This window comes from Ovis aries, chromosome 1 (genome assembly GCF_016772045.2).
Source record: "Ovis aries strain OAR_USU_Benz2616 breed Rambouillet chromosome 1, ARS-UI_Ramb_v3.0, whole genome shotgun sequence".
NCBI lineage: Eukaryota > Metazoa > Chordata > Mammalia > Artiodactyla > Bovidae > Ovis > Ovis aries.
Window position 1 is genome coordinate 165,672,292 of NC_056054.1, and position 25,884 is coordinate 165,698,175.

General features: G+C 42.8%; 1 protein-coding gene across 1 annotated transcript in view; it reads left to right on the top strand.

The window, feature by feature from the left end:
- Positions 1-14,577: 14,577 nt before the first annotated feature.
- The window catches only part of LOC101110195 (transmembrane protein 45A-like), a 71,845-nt gene continuing 60,538 nt past the window's right edge, over positions 14,578-25,884 (top strand). The window contains exon 1 of the mRNA XM_004002882.6: positions 14,578-14,708. Coding sequence (XP_004002931.1) covers positions 14,690-14,708 — 19 coding nt within the window. The 5' untranslated portion in view covers positions 14,578-14,689. The remainder of the gene's footprint in view (positions 14,709-25,884) is intronic.

The window sequence follows — 25,884 nt, forward strand, 5'->3', positions numbered from 1 at the left end:
TTAGCCAGCCTCATCTCCTCAGCTTGTGCGTACCTGTGTGTCCAGCAACTCTTGAGTGATTTACACCATAGAGCATAGCCACACCCCACCTTGGCTCATGATCTCTAAGTCTCTCCCTTTTTACTAATTGCCAGGATTTGCTTGTTCATTCAATGAAAAGTTGTTGTTGTTGTTTTACTTCCTGCTCTGTGTTAGGTATACAACAGTGAGCAAAGCAGATAAAATCCTCTTTCAGGAGCTCACATTGCAGTGGGGAAGATAAACCGTAAATGAAAGTCTACACATCATTTCCTCAGAGATAACTAATTAAAAAAAAAAAAAGATTGTGTCACTCTCTAGCTTGAAGCCCTTAGCAAGCTCATTACTTACAGAATTAAAACTTTCCAGCATGGCATCAAACACCTCCATGGAGCTGGTTTTCAAACTTTGATGACAAAGATATTATTTCAAACTCTTCTTGCCTCCTTCCCTTTCTTCTCATACCTCCTCAGTGTTCTGTGTCCTATACATCTTTCTTCACAGCAGATGATTTCATCCAGTTCAGCTCTGTTCAGTTGCTCAGCCATATCTGACTCTTTGTGACCCTATGGACTGCAACATACCAGGCTTCTCTGTCCATCACCATCTCCCAGAGTTCACTCAAACTCATGTCCATTGAGTTGGTGATGCCATCCAACCATCTCATCCTCTGTCATCCCCTTCTCCTCCTACCCTCAATCTTTCCCAGCATCAGGATCTTTTCTAATAAGTCAGTTCTTCGCATCAAGTGGCCAAAGTATTGGAGCTTCAGCTTCAACATCACTCCTTCCAATGAATATTGAGGGTTGATTTCTTTTAGGATTGACCAGTTTGATCTCCCCGTTCTCCATGGGACTCTCAAGAGTGATTTCATTGCAATTGCTATAGATGATTTCATTGCTATTGCATAAATCACCTTCAGGTGTTTTGGTGGAGAGATATATGCAAACAAATTAAATCTTCATAATGATTACTATGTCTCTTTGTTTAGATTTTCCATCTGCAGTGGGCGCTGGTTAGCCATTCATAAGGGATAATAGTAATGAACTTGTCATGAACCATTTTAACCTGAGCAAGGAGCCAGTGACATACTTTCCCAGGACTCTCTTATCTCTGAAATATTAATAAATCTGTCACCTGTAACTAGCAATTGTGTGTGTAAAGATTGTTCATTATGTTCTTATAAACAAATGGCTTTTTATAAAGAAAGACAAGTGTGTTATATATGATAGCTATTAAGAGTCAATCCTAACAGCTCTCATCACAAAGAGAAATTTTTTTGCCTTTTTTTTCCATTTCTTTTTATGTATCTATATGAGGGGATGCATGTTAACTAAACTTGTTGTGGTTATCATTTCACAATATATGTAAGTCAAACTTTATGCTGTATACTTGGGCCAGGGAAGGGTCATCTGACTCAAGACTGTCTCATCCAAATTCCTACTTGAGGCAACAACTTCCTCTGCGATGGGTCTGCCAGGTGCCTCCCAGGTTCCCTCCATGCCTCTGGCCCTCCTTCCCTTTCTTCTTCCCCTCTTCTTCCCTTCCATTAAAAAAAAAAAAATTCTTTCTAGCTTCTTTTCTTTTATGTGTGGTTGATACATGGTATTGTGTTTCAGGTATACAGCACAGTGACCACTATTTTATTCAGATTCTTTTCCCTATCGTAAGGTATTGAATATAGTTCCTGGTGCTATACCGTAAATCCCTGTTGCTTTTCTATTTGTTGTATGCATGAGTGCTGAGTCACTTCAGTCATGTCTGAGTCTTTGTGACCCCATGGACTGTAGCCCAGCAGGCTTTTCTGTCCATGGGATTCTCCAGGCAAGAATATTGGAATGGGTTGTTGGGCCCTTCTTTGGGGGAATCTTCCTGGCTCAGGAAATGAATCTGGGCCTCTTATGTCTCCTGCATTGGCAGGCAGGTTTTTTACCACTAGCGCCACCTGGGAAGCCAGTTTGATGTATAATAGTTTGTATCTGTTAATCCTATACCCCTAATTTTTGTATATTTATTTAGTTGTATTATTTTTAGTTCCACATATAAGTGATATCACATAATATTTATCTTTCTCTGACATTTCACTAAACATAATATTCTCTGAATCCATCCACATTGCTACAAATAGCAGTATTTAATTTTGTGGCTGAGTAATATTCCATTGCACATGCACATATGTATTGGGTCCGTTCATGGATCACAGCCTTTTTGTGGGGAAGGGGCTTCTGTAACTCAGTGAAGCCATGAGCCATGCCAGGCAGGGCCACCCAATACAGACAGATAATAGTGAAGAATTCTGACAAAGTGTGGTCCACTGGAGGAGGGAATGGTAAACCACTCCAGTATTCTTGCTGTGAGAATCCCGTGAACAGTATGAAAAGGCAAAAAGATGTGACACTGGGAGATGAGCCAGCCAGGCCAAAAAGTGTCCAGTATGCTACTGGGGAAAAGTGGAGGGCGATTACTAATAGCTCCGGAAAGAATAACGCGGCTGGGCCAAAGGGGAAATGGTGTGCAGTTGGGGATGTGTCTGGTAGTGAAAGCAAAGTCTGATACTGTAAAGAATAATAACATATAGGAACCTGCAATGTCAGGTCATGAATGAAGGTAAATTGGATGTGCTCAAGCAGGAGATGGCAAGAGTGAACATCAGTATCTTAGGACTCAATGAAATAAAATGGATGGGAATGGGCAACTTTAATTCAGATGACCATTATAGCTACTATTGTGGACAAGAATCCCTTACAAGAAATGGAGTAGCTCTCATAGTCAACGAGAGTCCAAAATGCAGTACTTGGGTGCAACCTCAAAAAACGGCAGAGTGATCTCAGTTCATTTTCAAGGCAAACCATTCAACCTCACAGTAATCCAAGTCCATGCCCCAACCACTGTTGCTGAAGAAACTAAAGTTGATCAGTTTTATGAAGACCTACCATACCTTCTAGAACTAACACCAAAAAAGATATCCTTTTCATCATAGGGGATTAGAATGCAAGGTAGGAAGTCAAAAGATAACTGGAATAACAGGCAAGTTTGGCATTGGAGTACAGAATGATGCAGGGCAAAGGTTAACAGAGTTTTGCCAAGAGAACACATTGATCATAACAAACACACTCTTCCAACAACACAAGAGACAACTCTACACGTGGACATCACCAGTCAGTCAATACTGAAATCAGACTGATTATGTTCTTTTCAGTCAAAGATGGAGAGACACTATACAGTCAGCAAAAACAAGACCTGGAGCTGACTGTGGCTCAGATCATGAACTCCTCATATTGCAAAATTCAGACTTAAATTGAAGAAAGCAGGGAAATCCACTAGGCCATTCAGATGTGACTAAATCACATCCCTTATGATTATACAGTGAAGGTGATGAATAGATTCAGGGGGTTAGATCTGGTAGACAGAGTGGCAGAAGAACCACCGATGGAAGTTCATAACATTGGACAGGAAGCAGCGACCAGAACCATCCCAAAGAAAAGGAAATGCAAGAACAAAAAACGGTTGTCTGAGGGAGCCTTACAAACAGCTGAGGAGAGAAGAGAAGTAAAAGGCAAGGGAGAAAGAGAGAAATATACCCAGCTAAATGCACACATCCAGAGAACATCAAGGAGCAATAAGAAGGCCTTAAATGAACTATGCAGAACAATAGAGGAAAACAATAGAATGGGAAAGACTAGAGATTTCTTCAAGAAAATTGGAGCTATTAAGGGAATAGTTCATGCAAGGATGTGCATGAGGAAGGACAGAAACAGTAAGGACCCAGCAGAAGCAGAAGAGATTAGGAAGAGGAGGCAAGAATACACAGAACTATAGATATGAAAAAAAGGCCGTAATGATCTGTATAACCACGATGGTGTGGTCACTCACCTAGAACCAGGCATCTTGGAGCATGAAGTTGAGTGGGCCTAAGGAAGCATTACTTCAAATAAATCTAGTGGAAGTGACAAAATTCCAGCTGAGTTATTTCAAATCCTAAAAGATGATGCTCTTAAAGTTCTGCACTCAATATGTCAACAAATTTGGAAAACTCAGCAGTGGCCAGAGGTCTGGAAAAGGTCAGTTTTCATTCCGATCCCAAAGAAAGGCAATTCCAAAGGATGTTTCAACTACCATACAATTGTGCTCATTTCACATGCTACCAGAGTAATGCTCAAAATCCTTCAAGCTAGGCTTCAGCAGTATGTGAAATAAGAACTTTCAGATGTACAAGCTGTGTTTAGAAAAGGCAGAGAAATCAAAGATCAAATTGCCAACATTCATTGGATCATGAAGAAAGCAAGGGGGTTCCAGAAAAACATCTACTTCTGTTTCATTAACTATACTAAATCCTTTGCCTATGTGGAGAAGGACATAAAGTAAGACATGTTCCTGGAAACATTAGTGAAAAGCCAGTAGTTGGGATGAAACTCTAGAATCAGATCACTTACTGGTGAGATGTCAGCAAGGATTCCATTGCTGTGGAAAAGGGGCAGGATCTCTGGCCACACTCTCACAATACTTAGAGTCTCCTCCTTATTGCAACAGGATGAGGTATAAGTGGAAGAGGAGACCAAATATGCAATAGGGCCAGCACTTGAACAGTATTAGGAGAAGAGATGGCATATGTTAATTGCCTCAGAAACCTTGAAGAGAATGACAGGCTTAGTTCAGACAACTAGAAGTTCAGTCCAAGCTATGAAAACTGGAGGGCCTCAACAGCAGTGTTTATAGAAACCTCCATCACTTGCAAGGATCAGAAGATGGTCATAAAAATCAAACCCAATATTTGACTGAAAACTGCAGAGCTGCAAAGTAGTCTTGATGTGTCTTTTATGCTGAAGTCAGAGCCTTGACCAAGAAGTGGGACTCAGACCTGCAGTGGAGATATTTGAGTGGCTAGGTCCCAGAATTTGGACCTCCCTGATTTCTTTGCCTAAACCCTTAAGGTTGGCGGAAGCAGTTGCCTTTTCTTTGTTAGAGTAAAATCGCCTCTCTTTGCCTGAAACCATGAAAGACTCCCCGAGGTGGCTGCTCCACAGAGTGATGTTCAGCCTTCTCAGTATTTGCACCACTATACCTCACTGGCCATACACCAACAGCCTAGGAGAGAAATACACTTCTGTCACCAAGATGAAATACCTTGCCTCTCCCCAGAATTGGAGGACCCAGGTAATATTAACTGAAGGAACCAGGAGAATGTGTGTGAGCTCTGGAGTACATGGGTTCAGATAGGGAAAGTTTATTGACATGGGAACTTATGTGACTCAGAATTTAATGAACAGACAAGGATACCTGGAGCCTGTCTTAGAAGCCACTGGCATGGCTCTTCGAAGCCTGGGCATGATAAAGATAACAAAATAGAACTGCCTTGGCAGAGCACTGCAGAAGGCACTAGAGGGCTCCAAAACTTGAGAATATTAAAGTGGATTTATAAAATAGACCAGAGAACACATCCATTATCATGTTATCCAAGAGGAGCCAGAGGATACTCTAGTCACTAAGATAATAAGAAATGCACTAGTAAGGGGGTGGGTCTTTGAGAAGTGGTGGCCATCCACTGTAGGCTGGAGTTGATGGTAGGAGATACTGCCTTAGTGCTGGGCTCCCTAAAGGCAATGATAAACTTTAAGAATATGAGAGTGCAGGAATTCCCTGGTGGTCCAGTGGTGAAGAATCCACCTGACAAAGCAGCGGACACGGGTTTGATCCCTGATCTGGGAAGATTCCACATGCTGAGGGTCAGCAAAGCCCATGAGCCACAACTGCTGAACCCATGCACCCCGGAGCCTGGGCTCCACGAGAGAGAAGCACGTGTGCTGTAGCTTGTTACTTTCATTCTCCCAGGGAAGCAATGAGAAATCCACGTTTAAAACTTTTCCCCTCTAATGCGAGATGGGGCCAGATCCTATCCAACACACAGGTTAACTTTCTTGGGATCCAAACAACAAAAAACCTAGCTGCTGTCTGATATAAAACTGGCAAAGTGGGACAAATAGTGTTGAGTAAGACCAAGTTGAGTAAGTTTTGGATATGGGCTAGATGTCCTCTTTTTCCCGCTGTGATCTCTACCCTGTCTCTTTTTTGCTGTTCTCACAAGCCTTCTCTTCATCAGGGAGAGAAAAGTACTGCTTGCTGCCGCAAAATGCATAGACCTGATTTCTTTGCTAACATTTTAATTTAATTTAGTTTAGTTTTGTGGTCATCTCTATTGAGAATTGGAATGTTTCCTGCCGTGTCAGTCAACAAAGATGTCTCAGTCATCAGCGATTCCAGCCCTCCAGGATACTCAGGATGGAGAAGAATCCCTGTGATCAGCAGCCATCAGCAGCCTCCCTGTGGAGGGCCCTGAGGAACTCCGAATGTGAAAAACACAGGATACTGGCCCTAGATAGCTGAGATGCATTTGAAAGGAATGATTTCAGTGAGCCCAGACTCTTGCATCTTCTCACATATAGAAAAGTGCTAAATTCCTTGAGATATCTGATTTTCCTTAATTCACAAAAATGCTTTTACCTGCCCTTTGTTGCAAGCTTTTATATAGCCGGACCCCTCCCCCTGCCTCCTCAGAACAGTTCTTTCAGGGTCACTTGAGATGCTGTCTCACGGGCTTGCAGTCCTAAAAACTCCCACCAAATAAAGTAACTCTCAACTTTTAGGTTGTGACTGTTTTTCAAGTCGACAGTTAGGGTGGCCACGAGGGGACCAGAGTAGATTTCTCCCCTCCACCCGAGCTGTCTGAAAATCCGGAGGCTTGGTACCAGCAGAGGCCCTTTGTGCCATCTGCCTGCTCAAGGGGTCCAGATGGATTTGAAAGAGCCTCTCCTGGTTCTCGGGTCTCCCGTTTTGGTTGATGATCCTAAGATGTATTTGGTGGGAAAAGAGGTTATCCTTGAAACTTGGTTTCAAGAAGAGGTACTTGGATTGTTCACTTTAGGCACTGAGTGGGTTATCCTCAGTTGTAGGACTAGGAAGATTTTGCTCAGTTTAGGTACTGAGTGGGTATCCTCAGTATAAAAAGGCAATGGGAAGATTTTGCTTGAGTAGGTGATCCTCAGTGTGCAAGGCACTGGGGAGCCTCAGTTTGGACACTGAGTAGTTGTTATTCTCAATTTAGAGGCTGGGAAGACTTTACTCAGTTAATCAATGACCAAGGTGGGACCAAGTTATTAGGAAGGAAACTGGCCTGTGGTGTTTCCTTGAATTGGTTGCCTTAGTAGAGTTTGTCAAAATAAAACAGAAATCTTATGAGCGGTTTTGAGCTCTGAAGAAGGGACTCTACCCTCCTCGCCAGCAACAGCTTCCTCAGGCAACTGAGAAACTTTAAGGAAATTTAAAGTAGAGGCAAGACCTCACGCTGTGAGGCTGTCCCTAAAGGGAAACCCACTCATGTAATTAACAAAGTGCTCAACCAAGGACATGCACAATATTTGGCCATTCCATGATCTGAGCACCTGGGGAAGTCTTATATTTCACTGGGAGACCCGAGACATGTAGGAGGGGGCTAAAATAACTCTGGAGCAAAACCCGAGAAGCTAAGCTCCGAAGCAGCACACACTGGCCCGTCACATGATTGTCACTTGCAATTTGATCTTGAAACATTGACTTCAAAATGGGAAATAAAGGTTTAAGAATAAAAGAAAAAGGAACAACAGATTGCCAACACCCAAGCTGGCTTAATATATGTACAAAACCTATAAGTATTCACTTAATTAGAAATTAAAGGAAATCTCGACCTTAAAATTGAGGGGCTCTTTCATTGCTATGTAGTTAAGTTACATTAAGGTTATGAGCTAGCTTAGTAAAATATCTTTTCAGACTTCAAACAAAGGAGTTCTAGTTAGAAACTTACATTTCTCTATATCTTTGAGATGTAAATGTTTTATCTGATCTTCTTGGGTTGTTTATGTGTTTTGCTCATTTGCGTTTTTGAAAACTTGGCTTTTGCCATACTATTTTTGAGAGTAAACTCTCCAAATTTAGATTGCATCCTCCTCCACTTTCTTAGGGCTTCCCTAGTAGCTTAAATGGTAAAGAATCCACCTGCAATGTGAGAGACCTGGCTTCGATACCTGGGTTGGGAAGATCCCCTGGAGAAGGGCATAGCAACCCACTTCAGTATTCTTGCCTGGAGAATCCCCACAGATGGAGGAGCCTGGTGGGCTACAGTCCATGGGGTCGCAAAGAATTGGACATGACTGAGCGACTAAGCACAGCACAGAACAGGGGGTCCCTTTTGGCCCATTTAACCTTATGTAGTATAGTAGTATCAGTTCAGTTTAGTTCACTCGCTCAGTCGTGTCTGACTCTTTGCGACACCATGAACCACAGCACGCCAGGCCTCCCTGTCCATCACCAATTCCCAGAGTCCACTCAAACCCATGTCCATTGAGTCAGTGATGCCATCCAACCATCTCATCCTCTGTTGTCCCCTTTTCCTCCTGCCCTCAATCTTTCCCAGCATCAGGGTCTTTTCCAGTGAGTCAGCTCTTCACATCAGGTGGCCAAAGTATTGGAGTTTCAGCTTCAGCATCAGTCCTTCTGATGAATATTCAGGACTGATTTCCTTGTTTTAATCACATAAATGTCCATTTTAATTTTCCCATTTTAAGTAATTATCCAAAGATTTCTTTATTCATTGAGAAAATTCCTTTAAAAATTTTCCTTGTTGGAAATAATATCTAGACTTTCCTTACAAACTTTTTCTGTTAACTTTTAATTATTCTAATGTTATTATTAGCATCTGTAAGACCCATTGCTGCTGCTGCTAAGTCACTTCAGTCATGTCCGACTCTGTGTGACCCCATAGACAGCAGCCCACCAGGCTCCACCATCCCTGGGATTCTCCAGGCAAGAACACTGGAGTGGGTTGCCATTTCCTTCTCCAATGCATGAAAGTGAAAAGTGAAAGTGAAGTCGCTCAGTCATATCCGACCCTCAGTGACCCCATGGACTGCAGCCCACCAGGCTCCTCTGTCCATGGGATTTTCCAGGAGCTGAAGCAAAGATCACAAATGAAGCTCCTTAAGCCAGTTTTTTTGTTTGTTTGTTTGTTTTTTTTACTCAGGTTTCTGTCCATGGGATTCTCCAGATTTCTCCAGAGGTTTCCAAGCAACCGGCAATTATTATTGGCTTAAATAAAAGTTAATGCTTACAAACCAAACAATTCTAAGTTCAAACAAAATTAAGTTAATTGAATTTCAGGTTCATGTGAACTGTGAAATTGTCGATATTAAATTAGTACCTGGTAAGCTATGGTTTTTCCAGTAGTCATGTGCGGATGTGAGAGTTGGACTATAAAGAAAGCTGAGTACCGAAGAATTGATGCTTTCAAGTTTTGGTGCTGGAGAAGACTCTTGAGAGTCCCTTGGACTGCAAGGAGATCCAACCAGTCAATCCTAAAGGAAATCAATCCTGAATATTCATTGGAAGGGCTGATGCTGACGCTGAAGCTCCAATACTGTGGCCACCTGATGTGAGGAATTGACTCACTGAAAAAGGCCCTGATGCTGGGAAAGATTGAAGGCAGGAGGAGAAGGGGACGTTAGAGAATGAGATGATTGGATGGCATCACTACTTAATGGACATGAGTTTCAAGCTCCAGGAGATGGTGAAGGACAGTAAAGCCTGGTATGCTGCTGTCCACAGGGCCGCAAAGAGTCAGACTGAGTGAGCAACTGAACCGACCTGTCTTAAGTCATCAACATTAAATACAATATTAAGCAAAATGCTTTCATTACATTTAATATAACCTAAGATGGGGAAACAGTGGAAACAGTGTCAGACTTTATTTTTCTGGGCTCCCAAATCACTGCAGATGGTGATTGCAGCTATGAAATTAAAAGACGCTTACTCCTTGTAAGGAAAGTTATGACCAACCTAGATAGCATATTCAAAAGCAGAGACATTACTTTGCCAACAAAGGTTTGTCTGTCTAGTTAAGGCTATGGTTTTTCCAGTGGTCATGTATAGATGTGAGAGTTGGACTGTGAAGAAAGCTGAGCACTGAAGAATTGATGCTTTCGAACTGTGGTGTTGGAGAAGACTCTTGAGAGTCCCTTGGACTGCAAGGAGAACCAACCAGTCCATCCTAAAGGAGATCAGTCCTGGGTGTTCATTGGAAGGACTGATGCTGAAGCTGAAACTCCAATACTTTGGCCACCTCATGCAAAGAGCTGACTCATTGGAAAAGACTCTGATGCTGGGAGGGATTGAGGGCAGGAGAAGGGGATGACATAGGATGAGATGGCTGGATGGCATCACCGACTTGATGGACATGAGTTTGGGTGAACTCCGGGAGATGGTGATGGACAGGGAGGCCTGGCGTGCTGCGATTCATGGGGTCGCAAAGAGTCAAACACGACTGAGTGACTGAACTGAACTGAACTGAACTAAGATTTTACATCCATTGCAAATTTGTCAGCAAGGAAAGTAACTTTATGTGAAAAAACTTTTGAGGAAAAAAAGTGAAAATGAATTAAGAGTTTTGGGTGAATGTTTAGATATAATTATGTATTTTAGGAGCTCTCCAGATATTCTACAACTTAAAAAGTTAAAATTGTGCTAGAATAAATTAAGTGAATGCAACAGAAAGTTTTGTGAAAAGTAGATCTTGAGAAAAGAATTTTGTGCTCATTTCAGTACTTTTATTTATACTTCATACTTCCCTTTATTGAAAGCACAAATCTTAGTTTTCTTAAAGTTTGTTACTTTTTTTGTTGACAAATTTGTAACAGATAGAATAAGGTCTTATTTGACCTCTAGTAAACCTAAGTACAACAGGAATTTTATTTCTTCAGTTGGTAAGTTGTGTCTGACTCTCTGCAACTCCATGAACTACAGCACGCCAGGCTTCCCTGTCCTTCATGATCTCCCTGAGTTTGCTCAAAGTCAAGTTCATTGAGTCAGTGGTGCCACCTAAAAAAGATGTCATCCTCTGTTGTCACCTTCTCATCTTGCCTTCAATCTTTCCCGACATCAGGGTCTTTTCCAATGAGTCAGGTCTTCACATCAGGTGGCCAAAGTATTGGAGCTTCAGCTTCGACATCAGTTCTTCCAATGAATATTCAGGGTTCATTTCCTTTAGGATTGACTGATTTGATCTCCTTGCAGTCCAAAGGACTCTCAAGAGTCTTCTCCAGCACCACAATTTGAAAATATCAGTTCTTCAGTGTTCAGCCTTCTTTAATGGTCCAGCTGTCACATACATACATGACTACTGGAAAAACCATAGCTTTGGCTATATAAATCTTTGTTGGCAAAATGATGTTACTTCTTTTTTTCTTTTTAATACACTGTCTAGGTTTGTCATAGCTTTCCTTCCAAAGAACAAGTATCTTTTAATTTCATGGCTCTGGTTACCATCCACAATGATTTTGGAGCCCAGGAAAAGAAAATCTGCCCCTGCTTCCACTTTTCCCCTTCTATTTGCCTTGAGGTGATGGGACTGGATGCCATGCTCTGAGTTTTTTCAATGTTGAATTGTAAGCCAGTTTTTTCACTCTCCTCTTTCATCCTCATCAAGAGGCTCTTTAGTTCTTCAATTTCTGTCTTTAGAGTGGTATCATCTGTGGTATCTGAGGTTGTTGATATTTCTCCTGACAATGAAGAAAGCTTTTTTCTTTTATATTTTATATTTGAAGTGTAGGTGATTTATTGTGTTAATGTTGTGTTACATTGTGTAACAATGTTGTGTTAATCTGTGGTGTACAGCAAAATGATTCAGTTATATATATATACACACACACACACACACACACACACACAACTATACAGTAGGATCTTGCTGTTTATCTGTTTTATATATGGTACTTTGTATTTGCTAATCCCAGATTCCTAATTTAACCCTCCCTTCCCTTTTCCTTTGATAGCTAAGTTTGTTTTTTATTTCTCTGAGACTGTTTCTGTTTTGTAAATAAGTTCATTTGTGTCTCATTTTGGATTGTACATATAAGTAATATCATATGGTACAGTCTCTCTCTTTCTGATTTATTTCATTTAGTATGATAATCTCTAGGTCACCCACGTTGCTGCAAATGGCATTATTTTCTTTTTTTATGGCCGGGTAGTATTCCATTCTGTATACAGAGCACATCTTCTTTATCCATTCATTCATTGAGGGACATTTAGGTTGTTTCCATGTCTGAGCTATTGTAAATAGTGCTGCTGTGAACAATGGGAGGCATGTATCTGTTCAAATTATAGTTATCTCTGTATATTGCCCAGGACTGGGATTGCAGGATCATGTAGTAATTCTGTTTCAATTTTTCAAGGAACCGCCATACCATTCTCCATAGTGGCTGCACCAACTTAGATTCCCATCAATAATATAGGAGAGTTCCCTTTTCTGCACATCCTCTCCAGCTTTTGTTATTTCTAGACTTTTTAATAATGGACATTCTGATCAGTATGAGGTGGTACTTCACTGTGCTTTTGATTGGTATTTCTCTAATAATGATGTTGAGCATGGTTTCCTGTGCCTATTGGCCATCTGTATGTCTTCTTTGGAGAAATGTCTATTTAGTCTCAGGGGCAGAAAGCTTTTGAATCTCCAGCGGAACAGCCATGTTTGTGGAAGTCCAGTTCAGTATTCTGTCAGATGGCAGGAGTTACTCTTCTCTCCAAGTGATACCAGCATGGAGTGATGCTTCACAGGGACACTGAGCTTTCAGGCACTCTACCCAGGATTGACGGTGCCCAAGAGCATTTATTTACACTGTAGTTTCCATGCAGGTTGCTCTAAAAACAGAAAGAGAAATTATTTATCTTCAGAGCCAGCTTCGTGTTTGTGCAACTTGTATAGTTGTACAGTGTCCAGTTTTAGATGGGAGAGCTTCAGTCTTATTTTAATGCTCTACTGTTACTGTTGTCAACATCACAACAATTTATAGACACAGGACCCACATTTTCATTTTGTTCTTGGCCATACAAACCTTGAAGCTGGTTCTGCTTCTATGCATCCAAGGTCATGCAAGAGTGAGGTAACAAGAGTGAGAAAAAAAAAATCAAGAACCTCTATTGTCATCTTCCTCCGAGTTTATATATCCAGATAAGCGCCTAATGAAACTGCTACCCATTCCTTGACCTCTGTTGCTGTTGTTCAGTCGCTAAGTCGTGTCTGACTCTTTGTGACTCCGTGGACTATAGCATGCCAGGCCTCCCTGTCCCTCACTATTTCCTGTAGTTTGCCCAAGTTCATGTCCATTGAGTTGGTGATGCCATCCAATCATCTCATCCTCTGCTGCCCTCTTCTCCTCTTGTCCTCAGTCTTTCCCAGCATTGGAATCTTTTCCAGTGAGTTGGCTTTTTGCATCAGGTGGGCAAAGTATTGGAGCTTGAGCTTCAGCATCAGTCCTTTCAATGAAAATTCAGGGTTTATCTCCTTTAGAATTAACTGGTTTGATCTCCTTGCTGTCCAAGGGATTCTCAAGAGTCTTCTCCAGGACCACATTTCAAAAGGATTAATTCTTTAGCCCTCAGCCTTCTTTATGGTCCAAGTCTCCCATCTGTACATGACTACTGGAAATACCATAGATTTGACCATACAGACCTTTATCAGCAAAGTAATGTCTTTGCTTTTTAATATGCTGTCTATGTTTGTCATAGCTTTTCTTCCAAGGAGCAAACGTCTTCTAATTTCATGGCTGCAGTCATCATCCACAGTGATTTTGAAGCCCAAGAAGAGAAAATCTGTCATTACTTCCCTTTTTTCCTCCCCTTGATCTTAATTGATAGCATATTTAACCTCCTTTAAAAGGAAGTTTTCAGAGGTCTCTTTTCCCCTTTTAGAACCATCTCCATACTGATTCAGAAACTCTAGTTAATAGAATGATTTAGGTCTTGGCAATATCCTTTGAAAAGATGAATTTTCTACATCTCCTTGGTTTACTTTGTGTTATGGTCTTTATCTAGCACAACCTCAATTTCATGGGTGCATTTTACACACAGTTCAGTATGTCTTATTTTTTAAGCAAGAACTAAGAAATATTCTTATTGGCTGGTGGGTCCAAATACTGAAACCAGCCCCAGTGATTGTGAATATTCTTTCCTGAGTTTTCTTAATCTTCATAGGCTGTGCACAGGTGAGGGCTGTACCCTGCAGCTTTTATCTATTTCCCTTGGGTGGGAATGGGTGTGAGTAGCCTGGCTTGGTGGACTGGCCCAGGAGAGAGAAGCAGGGTCATGGGTAGTAGGCCTTTTCCCTGTGGAAGCCTCCACTATTCCTGTGCTTACACATTGGCTACCTAAGCTGGATGACTGAGCAGTTTCATAGAAATGGTTAGTCAGGAGGCAGACTTGGTGAGAGTGGGCATAAAGGCTGTAAATCCTTCTCAGGACCTGGAGAAGCACCTGCTGACAGTGGCTTGGGGAGTGCCTCCCTGATTGCAAAGGACAGTGTCTTTTGCTAAGCAGAGAGTGTGCATAGTGGAGTGGCACTCAGTGTTGCTTGTCTGATGACATTAATTACAGGGTGTTATGGGCCAGGTTTCTGTAGGTTGGGTGGAGGTGGAGGCCACTGGCAATGTGTGCCATGCCCAGGGAGAAATGTGTGAGTGGGAGGAAGAAAAGGATTTCTCTGGTGCTGTTCCAAGGCTGATGCTGGTGAAAGATGCTTGTCTTTCTCGAGCATTAAAACAGCATCTGCCAGGATTGTCAGCTACTAAGAAGCACGTCTCCGTACTCATGAACTATGGGGAATGCGGGCAAAGGTAAGAGTGTGGCATATTTTAATACTGTGTTTTCCTACTCTTTGGGTTTGGTGTGCACCTGGATGTGTATATGTGTATAAAACTGACTGAAAGTTGTCAGGTTACAGTCTATTGATTTTTTTTTTATTCTGTTGGCACATTTTCAGCATTAACCAAGACATGAAGGCTTTGTTTTAACTTCGTATTCCCTAACTCTTCTGCCTCAAATCTAAGGTGTTACTCAGACCATGGATGATAAATGATTAGACGGAGAACTGGTTTGAAATGGTCAAAAGTAGTTCACCATTTCTAGAGTAGTCTTTAGTGTGAAAGAGCAAGAACTTTTCATTCACACTGACCTAGCTTGACTCTTCTGTGTATGTGTGACATTGTGCAAATAACTTAATCTTTCTGAACTTGCAGAGTGGTATGGATTTAATGAAATAATGCCCGCAAAGAGCCTAGTGCAGCAGCTGTCTCCTGGTAGAAACGCAGCAATGGTTACCTCCAGTTTATCAACTCTTTCTCTAGCTCTGCTTCCCTAGCACTGGAGTCACGTCCTGCCATTCTCAACTCCCTTAATGGTGTTTCCACAGCCGACTAATTGTAGGTTGTGGCAGATTAAGACAAAGCTAAGACTAGCCTAATTGAATGATTCTATGGACCTTTCCTTTCATGTTAGACTCTAGCAGTGTAGTTAGATAGGCAGAGTAAATGTGGGAAGAAATGTGTCTCAAATGCTGAATTCTACTTTGCTTGATGTGGAGCATTTTTTCCTTCTGAGATCTTTCAGGATGTGGCAACTAAAGCATAGGTTCTGCTATCCACTCTTTCCATTCATCCATCATCCATCCATCCATCCATTCAGCCAGCCAGCCAGCCAGCCATTTATTTATCCATCCAGCTGTCCACTCTTTCATCTATCCATTCATCCATTTATCAATCCAACATTTGTGTACTGAATCAGTGTATGCCAAGCACAGCTCTAAGAACCAGAGATTAAGCAATAAAGAAAACCAGGAAAAAAAAATCCCGCATTCCTGAAGCGTTTGTTCTAGCAAGCCATGATGCAATCAACAAAATAAATCAGCAAAGTCTGTAGTGTGTTAGATGCAGAATTATTATGGGGAAAGTAAAGCAAGAAAAAGGGTTACAGTTTTTCAACAGGGTGAATCAGGGAAGGCCTCCCTGAGAAAGTTGTTGAGCAAAGGCTAAAAGGAGAAAAGGGGAAGAACATTTCAAGCAGAAGTGGCAAGTGCAAAGGCTGGAAGGTGGAGGCAAGCCAGTTGTGCAAGGAGAAACAGGGAAGCCGGTGTGGCTGGTGGAGGAGAGGACGAGAGAAGTCTGGGACAGGGGCTAAATCACTTGGGGCTACGGAGGTTCTTGTGAAAACCTGAGCGCAACTGGCACTTCAATAGAGTAACACTGACTCCTGTGTTGAGGACAATGCGAAGGGCAGAGGTGGAAGCAGAGTCTACTTAGACCATTGTAATAACACAGACCTGTATAAAGTGGTTACAGGGAAGGGGTGAAGAGTAGACAGCCCCAGGGAATATTTTGGAGACAGAGCCAACAGGATTTTCTATTGGATTAGATGTGAGTAGTGAGAGAAAGAGAGGAGTTAAGGATGACTCTACATTTTAGGGAGAGGGCGAGTAACTAGAAAGATGAAGCTGTCATTGAGTGGGAAAAACTGGAGCAGATCTCATCCCGGGCGTTAGGAGATCTATTTTGGATGGTTTGGGATTTGAGGTGTAAGTTGGACACCTGAGTGGAGATACTGAGTGGGAAGCTGGATTTGGGAGTTGAGAGTTAAGCAGTGAAGGCTGGGCTCAAGATAGAAATCTAGGAGTGGTGGACACGTGATGTAGTATTTAAAGCTGTGAAGCAGAATTAGATACCCCAGTACTGAGGGCAGGTAGAAAAGAGTTCTAAAAACTGAGCCAGAGGACTTGCTAATTTTAAGGACCTGTGAGATAAAAGAAAGCAGAAAAGAAGGAGGAACCAGAAAGGAGGAAAAACAGGGGCAAAATATTTTCCAGCAGAAGGCCCTGATCCACTCTGTGAATTTCTGCTAGTGGCTCAAGTAAGATGAGGACAGAATTGGCTGTTGAATGCAGCAAGTTGGGATTTCAGTGACCTGGACAAGAGAGCTAGAATCAGGAAGGTCCAGTAAAGAAGGGACAGGTTGAAGCAGGGAGAGATGAAGTTAGTGACCATTAAATTGCTACCAGTCTCCCTCACTCCCAATCCAGAGGAACCAAGCCCTTCACCTTCCCATTTTTCTGATTCATCTTTATCTTATTTTGCCAATTCCATTAATTGTTGTAAGCAACCTTCAATTCTTTTGGAATGGGCTGCCAAGCCATCAGGATGGGATGCTCCGCCAAACAGGGAGCCTCTGTTGGGGTACAGAGCTGATTGTTTCTTCCCTTCACATCTGGAGGTAGAAATATGACTACCTGCCTGATCCCGAGGTTGTGGGGGTGGGGGACAGGCACAGTTCCGCAGCGTGTGGAATCTTTCTTTTTTTTTTTAATATAAATTTATTTATTTTAATTGGAGGCTAATTACTTTACAATATTCTAGACCAGGGATCAAACCTGTGTCTCTGCACTGGCAGAGACAATTGGTGTCTTCCGTGGATTCTTTACCAATGAGCCACCAGGGAAGCCCTTTTGCCTACTTTTAAATTGGCTGTTTGTTTTGTTTTCCTTTCTTTTTTATTGAGATAAAATTGACAGATTACATTGTGTTAGTTTTAGGTGTATAAGATAATAATTTGATATATGTATTGGGTTGACCAAAAAGTTTGTTTGGGTTTTTTCATAAGCTGTTCTAAGTGAACATTTTTGTCCATCCCATATCTACTGAGAAATGATCACCACAAAAAACTTAGATAACATCCATCATCACATACAGGTACATATTTTTTGTGTGCGAGATGAGAACTTTTAACCCCATTCTCTAAGCAATTTTCAAATTCACACTATAGTATTATTAACTACAGTCACCATGCAGAATATTACATTCCTAGGTTTTATTTTTCTTATGACTGGATAGCTATACCTTTTGACCACCTTTATTCATTTTACCCCTCCTCTCCCACTAGCCTGTGGCAGTCACCAGACTGTTCTCTGTATCTATGAGTTTATGGTTTTTTAGATTCCATGTATAATTAAGGTCACATATATTCTCATGGAGTAGTGTTTGTGTATATGTCTGACTTAGCATAATGCCCTCAAGGTCCATCCATGTTATCACAAATGACAGGATTTCCTTCCTTTTTATGGTTGAATAATATTCCATTGTATGTATGTGTGTGTGATATGTGTATCACATCTTTATCCATTTATTTGTCAGTTGACACTTATATCAATTGACACTTATATTGTTTCCATGTCTTTGCTACAATAAATAATACTGCAGGGAACATGGGGGTACATATGTCTTTTTGAGATAGCGATTTTTGTTTCTCTTGTGTAAATACTCAGAAGTGGAATCGCTATATCACATGGTATTTTTGCTTTATTTGTTTATTCATTCATTCATTTATTAATTTCTTGCTGCACTGGGTCTTCATGGCGGTGTGCGGGCTTTCTCTAGTTGCAGCAAGCGGGAGCCTCTCTCTCATTGCAGTGTGTGGTCTTCTCATTGCTGGGGCTTATCTTGTGGCTCAGCATGGGAAGCAGGGTGCGTGGGCTTCAGTAGTTGTGGCTCATGGGCTCTGGAGTGCAGGCTCAGGAATTGTGATGCGCATATATTCCACGGGACATGAAATTCTCTTGGACCAGGTGTGTCCCCAGCATTTGCTGGCAGATTCTTAACCCCTGGAGCACTAGGGAAGTCCTGGAGGTCTTTTAATGTGGGATGTAGAAGAGTTTAAATCCAACTGGCAGTGTTTGACAGATGCAGTACAGGGGACATCGGCACCTCTGGCTGAGGCTGGATGTGTTTTAATTAGCTTTAGCTTCCTCTATTTGGTATCAGCCCCACCTTGGCAGGGTGTATTTGGATCTCAGTAATCAGCTGCTTTTTTAGATGACACACCTGTTTGTTTATTTATTTATTCTGAGCTAGCTGCTTCTAGGCTAGGGCTGTTATAGTGCCACGCTCACTTCAGCACGTACACACAGACCCCTGGGGCTATTGACTCCTATTACTCTGTACCAGCTGGGTCTGGCCTTCTCCTGCCCACTCAGGTCGCAGCAGAGCAATGGTAGCCAGAACCACTCAGACAGGTGGGACTGCTCTGACACCTGTGGGGAGTGACCAGAGCCTCCTTGCCACATTTGGTGCCTGTACCCAGGCTCCAGGATATCTCTAAGCCATTTAGCATGACTCTGAAGAGTATATCTAATCAGCTTAGTAATGTGGGGGGATGTGTTTGTTGTCAATTATTTATTGTTTCTGGTTGAACAGGATTTCAATAGAAGCCTAACACCTCTAGTCCTCTCTCAGGGAGCACTCTGGTTCTCCAGTTGGATCCCTGCCCAGCAGTGTCCAATCCTGAGTTCAGATCTGCCCTTAAGAAGACCAAGGCAGGGAGTTCCTGGTTGCCTAGTGGTTAGGACTCCGTGCTTTCACTGCTGTGCTTGGGTTCATCCCTGGTCCGGGAACTGAGAACCCATAAACAGAGTTAAAAAAAAAAAAAAGCCAAATAGTGCTTGGTGAGTAAATTTCCATGGGGATAATGGCCCATGGGTGCATGCTCAGTAGCTCAGTTGCATCTGACTCTTTGCTACCCCATGGACTTTGCAAACCACCAGGCTCCTCTGTCCATGGGATTTTCCAGGCAAGAATACTGAAGTGGGTTGCCATGCCTTCCTCCAGGGGATTGTCCCAACCCAGAGACTGAACCCATGTTTCCTGCATCTCCTACATTGGCAGGAAGATTCTTTACCACTGAGCCATCAGCTCCTTGACAATCATGCCCTCTTCTCCCTCACTTGCCACCTGGCCCATGATGCTATAATGATGCTTCTCATGAGAAATTCCATGAGAATTTGCAATTCCTAAGAATTAATTTCTCCCTGGGCCATTCTGCAGTAGAGGCAGGAGAGTGGGTGCCAGGCGGTGGTTGTAGGCTGCTCTGGCCTCTGATCTTCTTCTTGGGATGAGGAAATATGGGCTATTTGGGGGATGACATGTCACTCACATTCATTTATTTGCTTTTCAGGAGTAAATAACTCCTGCTGAGAACCTTTGCTGAGAACTTGGGACTTACTCTTGTGGGTTACTACTGTTTAGTTCTTTTTAACGGTACAACACTCTAGTGTCCCATCTTCCATCTGAACTCACAGAAACACTCACACAAATAGGATGACCTTGGTCTGTACATTTGAGAGGTCACAATTCTTGTCCTAGTTACAAAGTGAAATCCTTTTTTTTGACATCCCCAACCCCTGGTGCTGCTCATCAGTCTCATATAGTCTAACCCGACGAGTCTCATCATTTATTTCTGTCACACTATACATAGAACATGACACCATGTAGATGAGAGGACTCACTCTTAGAGAACAGGCCAGGGGAGGTCTGCCTTCATAGGCTTTGGATCCCCTGCACTCAGCTGACTGCTCTTGGGCCTGAGTGCATTTGTATTTTCTTCTGCCACAGCTGCACCCCTCAGGGGCACACCCGTGTGCTGCATCAAAGGTTAGAGGTTCAGGTCCAAGACCTGGTGTAGACCACTATCTCAGTGCAGTCAACATCTGTAAACATCTTTTAAGGTATCCAGGAACATCTCTCAGCATACTTACCCAAGTGTTGTGAGTTAGGGAGAACTAAGTTCCGGTGGTCCTGCCCCTTGCTCAGTACAGTTTGCCACCATCTGCTATTCTAGACATAGATGGATGCCAACACTTTCTGTCCCCTGTCCCTTCCAGGTCAGTGAGCCTGGGCTCCTTGCCTCTATGGCCACAATGTGATGCTTAGCAGGCTTCTTCCTACTCACTACTTTATGAGGTATTTCACAATTTCCACACATTCCTGCCCCCTGGGAGCTAACATGGGGCTAGTCCCAGATTTGCTACATCTTCTGCACAGCTTAGAGCAGGGGTCCCCACCCCCTGGGCCATGGTGCAGTACCGGTCTGTGCCCTGTTAGGAACTGGGCTGTAGAGCAGGGGGTGAGTGGTGGCCAAGGAGTGATGTATTTACAGCTACTCCCCATCGCTTGCATTACCACCTGAATTCCACCTCTTGTCACATCAGAGGCAGCATCAGATTATCATAGGAGCACAATGAATGTAATGTGCTTAAATCATCCTGAAACCATCCCACTCCCGCCCATGGAAAAATTTCCTGTGAAACTGGTTCCTGGTGCCAAAAAGGTTGAGGACTGGTGGCTTAGAACATTGCTTCTTATGAAATGGTTGAGGGCATCACCAGATGCCCTGTGGAGACTGTCTGTTCCTGTCCCTATGACAAATACCCTGACACCTGGTCTGTTGGGATGCCAATGTTGCAAGAGCACTCTAGTTCTCTTTTAACTCTTAAGACTATGTGGTATTGGGTATTGCTTCTTATACTCAGACAGAGCTATAAGCATACTCACCGACCCAACCAATCATTTATTTACCTGTTTAACAACTCATTCAGTAAATGCTGGGCAATGAGAATGTAAAGACAGAGACATAGTTCTTGCTTTTTAGAAGCTCGCAGTGCAGTGAGAGAGACCCTAGATGTGTAATGATGGCATTCAGGAAATTTCCGTGAGAGTGCCTTGGGAACACAGAATAGGGTTCCTCACACCTGCACGGTGGATCAGGGAGATTGCTTGACTGAGATGAAATGACTGTTGAATGGAGTTTTCCTATCTCTTTCTTCCTCCTTTTTTCTTGAACTGAGTCATGCAGGATGTATGTCATTGGTTGAGGGAAGGAAGGGTTCCAAGCAGCAGTAAGACTGTAGAGAGCTAAGCAAGCATGTTAGAGAGTTTGGAATATTTGGGGAACTTTCAGTTCAGTACAATCGCTCAGTCGCGTCAGACTCTTTGCAACCCCATGAATCGCAGCATGCCAGGCCTCCCTGTCCATCACCAACTGACGGAGTTCACTCAGATTCATGTCCTTCGAGTCAGTGAAGCCATCCAGCCATCTCATCCTCTGTCGTCCCCTTCTCCTCCTGCCCCCAATCCCTCCCAGCATCAAAGTCTTTTTCAATGAGTCAACCCTTCACATGAGGTGGCCAAAGTACTGGAGTTTCAGCTTTAGCATCATTCCTTCCAAAGAACACCCAGGGCTGATCTCCTTCAGAATGGACTGGTTGGATCTCCTTGCAGTCCAAGGGACTCTCAAGAGTCTTCTCCAGCACCACAGTTCAAAAGCATCAATTCTTCGCTTAAGCATAGCAGACTGTTAATGGACAGCAGCAATGGGATAAGAATCCCTCTAAAATAAGTTTGAAGGGTGAAGGGGACACTCCCATGTGAACCTGCAATGGTCAGACTATATTTTTGAAATGAGAGTGTCTGTGAAGTTCAAGATAACATCTTACAGGAGCTGGGCTTTCTCACCCAGAGGAGAAAACGTATAAAGTAGTGTGGCCTGGACAAGCTAGCTAGCCTTTCAAGTTACTGACCTAGGAGGAAAATATTACCTCATGGAATTGAGAGGATTCTGTAGAGTTCCTAGATGGGTGGATGTTCAAAAAATATTATTTTTCCTTTTTGTCCCCTTTGGACATAGGCTTTGGAATTGAATCTTGGTTCTGTCACAACATTATTGTGATAGGTGTTGTAATCTTTATGAAGTGCATCTCTTTTTCATTATCGTTTTTGGACATCTCTTTTGGGTGTTAGTTCTAAAAGGTCCTGTAGGTCTTCATAGAATCGTTCAACTTCAGCTTACTCAGCATTACTGGTTGGGGCATAGGCTTGGATTACCGTGATATTGAATAGTTTGCCTCGGAAACGAGCAGAGATCATTCTATTGTTTTTGAGATTGCATCCAAGTACTGCATTTCAGACTCTTTTGTTGACCATGATGATGACTCCATTTCTTCTAAGGGATTCCTGCCCACAGTAGTAGATACGATGGTCAGAGGGTGACGGCAGCCATGAAATTAAAAGACGCTTACTCCTTGGAAGGAAAGTTATGACCAACCTAGATAGCATATTCAAAAGCAGAGACATTACTTTGCTAACAAAGGTCCGTCTAATCAAGGCTATAGTTTCTCCAGCGGTCACGTATGAATGCGAGAGTTGGACTGTGAAGAAAGCTGAGCACTGAAGAATTGATGCTTTTGAACTGTGGTGTTGGAGAAGACTCTTGAGAGTCCTGTGGACTGCAGGGAGATCCAACCAGTCCATTCTAAAGGAGATCAGCCCTGGGTGTTCATTGGAAGGACTGATGTTGAAGCTGAAACTTCAATACTTTGGCCACCTCACGCGAAGAGCTGACTCATTGGAAAAGACTCTGATGCTGGGAGGGGTTGGGGGCAGGAGGAAAAGGGAACAACAGAGGATGAGATGGCTGGATGGCATCATCGACTCGATGGACGTGAGTTTGAGTGAACTCCGGGAGATGGTGATGGACAGGGAGGCCTGGCGTGCTGCAATTCATGGGGTCGCAAAGAGTTGGACACGACTGAGCAACTGAACTGAACTGAACTGAACTGAACTGAGTTAAATTCACCCATTCCAGTCCATTTTAGTTCTCTGATTCCTAGAATGTCTACATTCACTCTTGCCATCTCCTGTTTGACCACTTCCAATTTGCTTTGATTCATGGGCCTAACATTCCAGGTTCCTATGCAATATTGCTCTTTACAGCATTGGACCTTGCTTCTATCACCAATCACATCCACACTTGGGTATTGTTTTTGCTTTGGCTTCATCCCTTCTTTCTTTCTGGAGTTATTTCTCCACTGATCTCCAGTAGCATATTGGGCACCTACCAACCTGGGGAGTTCCTCCTTCAGTATCCTATCATTTTGCCTTTTCATACTGTTCATGGGGTTCTCAAGGCCAGAATACTGAAGTTGTTTGCCATTCCCTTCTCCAGTGGACCACATTCTGTCAGACCTCTCCACCATGACCCCCACCTGTCTTGGGTGGCCCCGCATGGCATGGCTTAGTTTCATCAAGTTAGACAAGGCTGTGGTCCATGTGATCATATTGGCTAGTTTTCTGTGATTATGGTTTCAGTGTGTCTGCCCTCTGATGCCCTCTTGCAACTCCTACCGTCTTACTTGGGTTTTTCTTACGTTGGATGTGGGGTATCTCTTCATGTCTGCTCCAGCAAAGCTCAGCTGCTGCTCCTTACCTTGGATGAGGAGTATCTCCTCAGGGCCGCCGCTCCTGACCTTGAATGTGGAGTAGCTCTTCTCAGCCCTCCTGCACTCACACAGCCGCTGCTCGTTGGACGTGGGGTGGCTCCTCTCAGCGGCCGCCCCTGACCTTGGGCATGGGGTAGCTCCTCTCAGCCGCTCATGCACCTTCGCAGCCTGGCACTCTCCTTTTCATTATAGGGGACTGGAATGCAAAAGTAGGAAGTCAAGAAACACCTGGAGTAACAAGCAAATTTGGCCTTGGAGTATGGAATGAAGCAGGGCAAAGGCTAATAGCGTTTTGCCAAGAGAACTCACTGGTCATAGTAAACACCCTCTTCCAAAATCACAAGAGAAGACTCTACACATGGACATCACCAGATGCCCAACACCAAAATCAGATTGATTATATTCCTTGCAGCCAAAGATGGAGAAGCTCTATACAGTCAGCAAAAAAAAAAAAAAAATACTGGGAGCTGACTGTGGCTCAGATCATAAACTCCTTATTGCCAAATTCAAACTTAAATGGAAGAAAGTAGGGAAAACCACTAGACCATTCAGATATGACCTAAATCAAATCCCTTATGATTATACAGTGGAAGTGAGAAATAGATTTAAGGGACTAGATCTGATAGACAGAGTGCCTGATGAACTATGGACAGAGGTTTGTGACGTTATACAGGAGACAGGGATCAAGACCATCCCCAAGAAAAAAGAAATGCAAAAAAGCAAAATGGCTGTCTGAGGAGGCCTTACAAATAGCTGTGAAAAGAAGAGAAGTGAAAAGCCAAGGAGAAAAGGAAAGATATAAGCATCTGAATGCAGAGTTCCAAAGAATAGCAAGACGAGATAAGAAAGCCTTCCTCAGTGATCAATGCAAAGATATAGAGGAAAAAAATAGAATGGGAAAGACTAGAGATCTCTTCAAGAAAATTAGAGATACCAAGGGAACATTTCATGCAAAGATGGGCTTGATAAAGGACAGAAATGGTATGGACTTAACAGAAGCAGAAGATATTAAGAAGAGGTGGCAAGAATACACAGAACTGTACAAAAAAGATCTTCATGACCCAGATAAACATGATGGTGTGATCACTCACCTAGAGCCAGACATCCTGGAATGTGAAGTCAAGTGGGCCTTAGAAAGCATCACCAGGAACAAAGCTAGTGGAGGTGATGGAATTCCAGTTGAGCTCTTTCAAATCCTGAAAGATGATGCTGTGAAAGTGCTGCACTCAATATGCCAGCAAATTTGGAAAACTCAGCAGTGGCCACAGGACTGGAAAAGGTCGGTTTTCATTCCAATCCCAAAGAAAGGCAATGCCAAAGAATGCTCGAACTACCACACAATTGCACTCATCTCACACGCTAGTAAAGTAATGCTCAAAAGTCTCCAAGCCAGGCTTCAGCAACACGTGAACCGTGAACTTCCAGATATTCAAACTGATTTTAGAAAAGGCAGAGGAACCAGAGATCAAATTGCCAACATCCACTGGATCATGGACAAAGCAAGAGAGTTCCAGAAAAACATCTATTTCTGCTTTATTGACTATGCCAAAACCTTTGACTGTGTGGATCACAAGAAACTATGGAAAATTCTGTAAGAGATGGGAATACCAGACCACCTGACCTGCCTTTTGAGAAATGTGTATGCAGGTCAGGAAGCAACAGTTAGAACTGGACATGAAACAACAGACTGGTTCTAAATAGGAAAAGAAGTATGTCAAGGCTGTCTATTGTCACCCTGCTTATTTAACCTATATGCAGAGTACATCATTAAAAACGCTGGGCTGGAAGAAGCACAAGCTGGACTCAAGATTGCTGGGAGAAATATCAATAACCTCAGATATGCAGATGACGCCACCCTTATGGCAGAAAGTGAAGAGGAACAAAAAAGCCTCTTGATGAAAGTGAAAGAGGAGAGTGAA